Source organism: Magallana gigas, chromosome 8 (genome assembly GCF_963853765.1).
Source record: "Magallana gigas chromosome 8, xbMagGiga1.1, whole genome shotgun sequence".
Taxonomy (NCBI): Eukaryota; Metazoa; Mollusca; class Bivalvia; order Ostreida; family Ostreidae; genus Magallana; species Magallana gigas.
The window spans coordinates 43,808,217-43,814,792 of NC_088860.1; the positions used below are offsets into that span (position 1 = coordinate 43,808,217).

Sequence of the window (6,576 nt, forward strand, 5' to 3'; positions counted from 1 at the left end):
CGGCCAAGCACGTTGCAAAGAATAATGGGGGGAAAAAATCGGGTGCGTTCGATATGAACAGTGATTGTCACAGTACAAAAGAAAAATGCACGTTTAGCATAATAATTGCAAATCAACAAGAAATATGCCTTACCAGCATGGAGCTCAATATGGGTATAGTCCACTAATGCATTTTCCATAGGTGGTAATGTTAACGTTTGGATTCATAGCTCTGGCCCTAATTTTATTCAGCAACGAGGGATCTCTTGAATGAAAGCTAATCAAATTGTCTCTTTCTTGTTAAAATTTCGTGGTTTGATGTCCTATTTGTTTTCCGGCGCGTCTGTATTGAAAAACTCGGAAAATGAAAGTAAAAATAGGGATTTCTCTGTTTTAGAAAGGGTGTACATCAAACAATTTGAATTCTTTTTCTTCAAATGATAATTCAATTTTGACACTTGTTTTTAAAATTGCAAATCCTTTTTTCTGACATGTGTCAAGCATTCTGGTTTAAAATGTCCCATTAAATGTATATACACTCTGCAAGTATAGGGACTATTTTGCTTTAAGGCACTACTTTAATTGTTGTCCTACCGATTCTAAAAATAGTTAGAGGGATGTACCCATATACAGGATATAAACCTAGATCAAAATCAAAACCCCTTGTGAGGCCAAATAATCATTCAGGGGCCAAAGTTTAAACAATTTTAAAGAATAAGCGATATATAAAAATGCTTCCCCAATTAACTGAATCCCCATTGTGGCACTTCTCTTAAAGATTGTGATTTGAACAAATTTGAATCTACACTATCTGAAGTTGCTTCCACTAAAGTTACAGCTTTTACAGGCGAATGTTCTTTTAGAAAAAGATTTAAAGATATTTTTCTTTATATTCGTATGTAAAATTTGTCTCCCCTTCCCCCCTTGTGACCCCACCCTACCCTCAAGAGTCATGATTTTCACAACCTTGAATCTACACTACCTGAGGATCGATGCTTACATATAAGTTTCAGCTTTCCTGGCCAAATAGTTCTTGAGAAGAAGATTTTTTTAAGATTTACTGTATATATTCATATGTAAAAAGTCGACCCACCCAAAAGTGGTCCCATCCTACCCCCGAGGGTAATGATTTTCACAACTTTGAATCTACGCAAGCTAAGGATGCTTCCACACAAGTATCAGCTTTCATGGCTGATTGCTTTCTGAGAAGAAGATTTTTAAAGATTTACTCAGATGAGCTGTAAAATTTTCTAATTCTATAATCCTATGTAAATTTTTAAACTTCACACACCCCCTCCCATTGTGGCCCCTCCTTACCCTGGGGACCATGATTTGAACAAACATGAATCTACACTATATGAGGATCCATCCACAGAAGTTTCAGCTTTTCTGACCAAATGATTTTTTAGATGAAAATTTTAAATATTTACACTAAACATTCCTATGTAAAAGTACGACCCCCCCCCCCATTGTGGCCCCACTCTACCCCTGGGGGCCATAATTTTCACAATTTTAAATCTACACCACATGTCAGAGAGCTTCCACACAAGTTTCAGGTTTCCTTGCTGATTGGTTGCTGCGAAGAAGATTTTTAAAGATTTACTCTATATATTCTATGTAAAACTTCAACCCACCATTGTGGCCCCACCTTACCCCAGGGACAATGATTTACACAAACTTGAATCTACACTATCTGAGGGTGCTTCCACACAAGTTTCACTTTTTCTGGCCAAATGCTTTCTGAGAAGAAGATTTTTGAAAAATATCAACAAATTTTCAATATCTCCCCTTGAAAGAGAGCGCGGCCCTTTGAATCAGGAGAAGAAGTTAAAATGAAGGAAGATTACAGAGAGACAGACGGACGGACGCTGGACAAAAAGTGATCAGAAAAGCTCAGGTGAGCCAAAAACCAGAATGTACAAGAACATTTAAGTGCTTCATAAATGCACCTAATGAATATTTCACATTAGCTCACAGAAAAATTAATGAAGAAAATTATCAGACAACAAACTATGGAATAAAAATATGTCTGCGCACAGTCTCTGTTTTACGTCAGCTACTGACTCCTCTCCTGTGATGTTGAGAGGAACATGCACCTTCCAGACGTGCCGTGGTCCAAGATAATTGATGGCTGCATGCTCCTATAGTGTGGTCAAGCTCTGCTTTGTAAGGATATCAGGGACTGTCCCGCAGCTTGCCAGTTGACAGCACACCCTGTGTAAAGGCACAATACAGGAATCAAGTCAACACAGTCAATACACAATATGAATTTCACCTTATGGCTTGAAACTATTGTTATCGATAACATTGTTCATATTACTTTTGTTTTTTAGTAACTTAGAGTAACCTTAAGCTTTTAAATACAAAATGTTGTTTTTAAAATTGATCAGCCCGATTCCTATATTCCTATATACGAGGGTCAATCAAAAAATACGAAGACTTTTGTCATAGCTTTGTTACTTAACGTCATATCATTACTAAATTTGGTAGACATAATTTAGCAATAGTTTCAAACAATTTGCAAGAAAAAAAGTTAATAAATTCCTTTATTTCTAAGAATTATTTAGAATATAATCCTGCAAAAATGAGGTCACGGCGCACGGTCAAAATTTGTGTTATGTCAACAATAAACCATAAAATGTTGAAAGTAATATCTCTTTAAATTGGGCTAAAAACCAAATAATATTGAAACCTCAAATTAAGTATAGTCATGGTATTCTATGTTCCAAATAATGATGGGATATATTGTTTTGTCGAACAAATATTAGTAACTAAAGACAGATAGTCCTCTTTAGAATTGACTAAAAACATCGACGTCGCTGGACGTCACGTCGCAACGAGAGGTACAAACAAAATGGATTTATCCCAGAAAAAAGCCGACACAAGCTGTGAAAATGCTAAATGGTGCAAAAATAAGTCAACAATTATTTGCAAGTTTGTGTTTAACTGTAATAAATTTTGTGGGGGTGGTGGTAATTGTATTTTGAATATAAAACAGTCCGAAACAGAGTAGAATATCTGTAAATATTTGGTCAAAAAATGAGTAACGTCAACCGACTTCAGGGTTATCCTTACTGTTAACTAATAGATACACGGTTAGAAAATGTAAACTTTGAAGAACTTACTTATGATTCTCGAACAAATGTGTGCAAATAAGATGTTATGTGGTTCAGTGCAATTTTAAATTGTGAGGAGAAAGGCACAAGAGACTAATTGTGATATAAAGATGGGGTATATCTATAAACTGTGCGTGTTTAATCTTGACGTCATGTTTTGAACGTTACCGTGCGCCGTGGTGACAAAACATGTTGTTTTTAAAAAGGAGTAACAAAAATACCGTTTCATCAAATGGACTAAAACTTCGCATATCAATAACATAAGTGTTGGTGCACAGATTAATCTGTTAAGTATGACTTTCATGAAAAATATATGATAGACAGCCACATTGTCTTCGTATTTTTTGAATGACCCTCGTACATCCACCCTCCTCCTCAAACACACACAATTACAGATTATTTTTTTAAGTGGGGTGCATGTTTTTTTTTAAAAAAATTAAATGAATCTTAACCGAATGTTTTATACGGTTTCTCTGTTTTCACCAAATAAAGAAGCTGTTTCCCGTTTAAACCTTCACAATGTTTGACCTAGATTTGAGAGCACTCGATCAGATATCTGATTTATCTGTCCTTGTCATATTACATGTTTGTACCTGAGATTTAAGTCTGAATCACGTGATTCTGTACAGGTAGGTGGACCAGGAACAATAAACACCTACGACCTGCCATATTGGATTTTTTCAATATTAGAACACTGTGGTTCTGAAGTGTTCATAAAAGTAATCTCTGGAAACCCTGAACATGCAGGTATGACTTTTCTCTTAATATCAATTGGTTTTTTTCTTCTTAATAAATGTATCTAAATCTTTTTCTATGACTGGTAATTATTTTTCCGTGGGAGATTTTTTTTGGGGGGGGGGGGTGCTACGTCTAGCTAGTGTGTAGATATTAATGATTGAGACCTTACAAATAATCATGTGCAAGTAATTATTTTGGAATATAAATTGGTTTTTATTTTCTTTGATTTTGAGAATTTGATCTTAAAATTAACCATATTGTGTTGACATGAAGAACAACAATTTGCCATCTACATGTACTGATTGGATAGATAATGTTATAATTGCACCTATAAATCCCATGGTTAGCTGGGAGACCAGGAACAAAAAATTAAACACCCAGAACCCGCCATGTTAGGTTGTGAAGTTAAGAATTTTACCTGTGGATTTGAATAGAGTAAGTTCTTCAAAAAACTTATTTATAAATAATCTGACAGTTTTATAGAGTATATCAAGTTATGAACATTTATTTACAATAAGTTAATTAAAACTGTTGATTGATTGATATATAAGTTCCATGCACCTACAAAAACAATAGCATGTAATGGTATAAATTAATCAATATATGGCATATACATAGGTACTGCATAAAATTAATTTGATGTCAATTAGTTTACATTTAATATTATTCATGTAATTTTGACAATACACATATTGACATGTTCTAAATCCTTATCAGATAAATGTCGATCCCCCTAGATATAGATAAAGGTTCCCTAACCATGGACCCCAGGAACAGCGCCCAGGATGTTGTACGCTGCACCCTGTGTCAGTACTCTGTGGCCCCCATGTACTGTGAAGTTTGTCATATACATCTGTGTAAAGACTGTGTAGAGAAACATTTCCCTGATTCCTCTAAAGTCCATAATGTGGTGCCACTTAAACAATATCTAACCACTCTGAACTATCCCAAGTGTAGGAAACACCCCACCAAACAATGTGAACTCCACTGTGAACAATGTGACATTCCTGTTTGTGCACAGTGTATTTCTTCTAAAAAACATTTAGGACATATACAAGTTGACATTCTTAAAACCTTCGAAAGCAAAACAGAACAGTTGCAAAAAGATTTTCAAGAATTGGAGAAATTCATTTATCCTAAATACAAAGAGATTGCATCCAACATCCCAGTGCAGAAAGCTGATCTGAGTAAAAACTCCCAGAAATTGACAACAGCAATCGACAAACAAGGAGAAGTCTGGCACAGAGAAATAGACACCATTATCACAAACCTGAAATGTAACGTGGAGGAAATGGAATCCAAACACCTGCCCATCCTAAATAAACAGGAAGATGAAATCACACACACCATTTCTGAAATCACACAGACCATTGCTGAACTGAAGAAGCTACTGAACTCCAAAGATGTCTGCCTTGTCTCTGAGTACAAATCCAGGAACGCCGAATTCAGAAAATTGCCTTCTAAACTTAAAGTGCCCTTACCAAACTTTAGGCCTCAGGCCATCCACACAGATCAGCTGATCAAACAGTTTGGTTCTCTGTCAGCATTATCTTTTACAACAGAGGAACAAGACTACAGCATGCCACCCCAGGGAGCTGAGTCCTTTCCCCCAGACCGGTCACTGATGGATGAACCCAAGGTCAACACAGCTATAGACACAGGGTATGAGTATGAACATCTATTGGGTGTGACTTGTCTGAATGATACAGAAGTATGGACGCGTGGTAGTGACAACATGATGAAACTCTTCAACCTGCAGGGAGAACTAGTGGAGTCCATCCGAACCAAGTCAGGGAACCTGCCAGAGGACATAGCAGTCACAAGGAGTGGGGATCTAGTTTATACTGATTACAAAGATAGAACTGTGAACATAGTGAAGAATACACAGATACAGATAAAAAAAACACAGATAAAGACAGTGATCAGACTACGGGGGTGGAGACCTGACCGTGTCTGTAGTACCTCCTCTGGTGACCTCCTGGTTGTCATGGTCAGTAATGATAATAAACAAACAAAAGTTGTGTGTTACTCTGGCTCCACAGAGAAACAAAGTATTCAGTTCAATAACAAAAGACAACCTCTCTATTCATCTGGTGACACTAAATACATCAGTGAGAACAGGAACCTAGATATCTGTGTGTCAGACAATGAAGCCCATGCAGTAGTGGTGGTCAATCAGGCCGGGAAACTACGGTTTACCTACACTGGTCCTCCCTCTACTACCAAGGGATCATTTGATCCACTCGGCATCACAACAGACAGCCAGGGTCGGATCCTGACAGCAGACTTTATCAATGACCGTATCCACATCCTGGATCAGGACGGACAGTTCCTCCGCTACATTGACAACTGTCATTTACAGTATCCATCGGATTTATGTGTGGACACCAGAGACAACCTCTTTGTGGCTGAGTACACAAGTAAAGTGAAGAAAGTACAATATTATATGTAAATCAATTAACTGCATGAATTAGATGTAAACAAATGAACCAAGTATAAATTACATACTGTGTGTAGATATTACATGTAAAGACAGTGTTTGTATTGCTCCTGAATATACCATCTACATTAGATGAGAATGCTGTGTGTGTTTATATCGTATAGGTATTTATTATTACAGGTAAAATATACATAATCTGTGTTATTGGGTCATGTAAGTTTTTCTATTGGATGTAAACAAATTGTTGACTGTATCTATATAACATGTAGGTTTCCATGTGTATAATTATATTGCATGTCATCA

The 6,576-nt window shown here is 36.5% G+C and overlaps 1 protein-coding gene across 1 annotated transcript; it reads left to right on the forward strand.

Moving 5' to 3' along the window:
- Positions 1-4,554: 4,554 nt before the first annotated feature.
- On the forward strand, positions 4,555-6,285 carry LOC136271019 (E3 ubiquitin-protein ligase TRIM71-like). Its single transcript, XM_066070084.1, has one exon. The coding sequence runs from the start codon at positions 4,555-4,557 to the stop codon at positions 6,283-6,285; it is 1,731 nt and encodes a 576-aa protein (XP_065926156.1).
- Positions 6,286-6,576: the final 291 nt, after the last annotated feature.

Coding starts and splice junctions, on each gene's coding strand:
- LOC136271019 (XM_066070084.1), top strand. CDS start 4,555: ATGTCGATCCCCCTAGATATAGATAAAGGTTCCCTAACCATGGACCCC.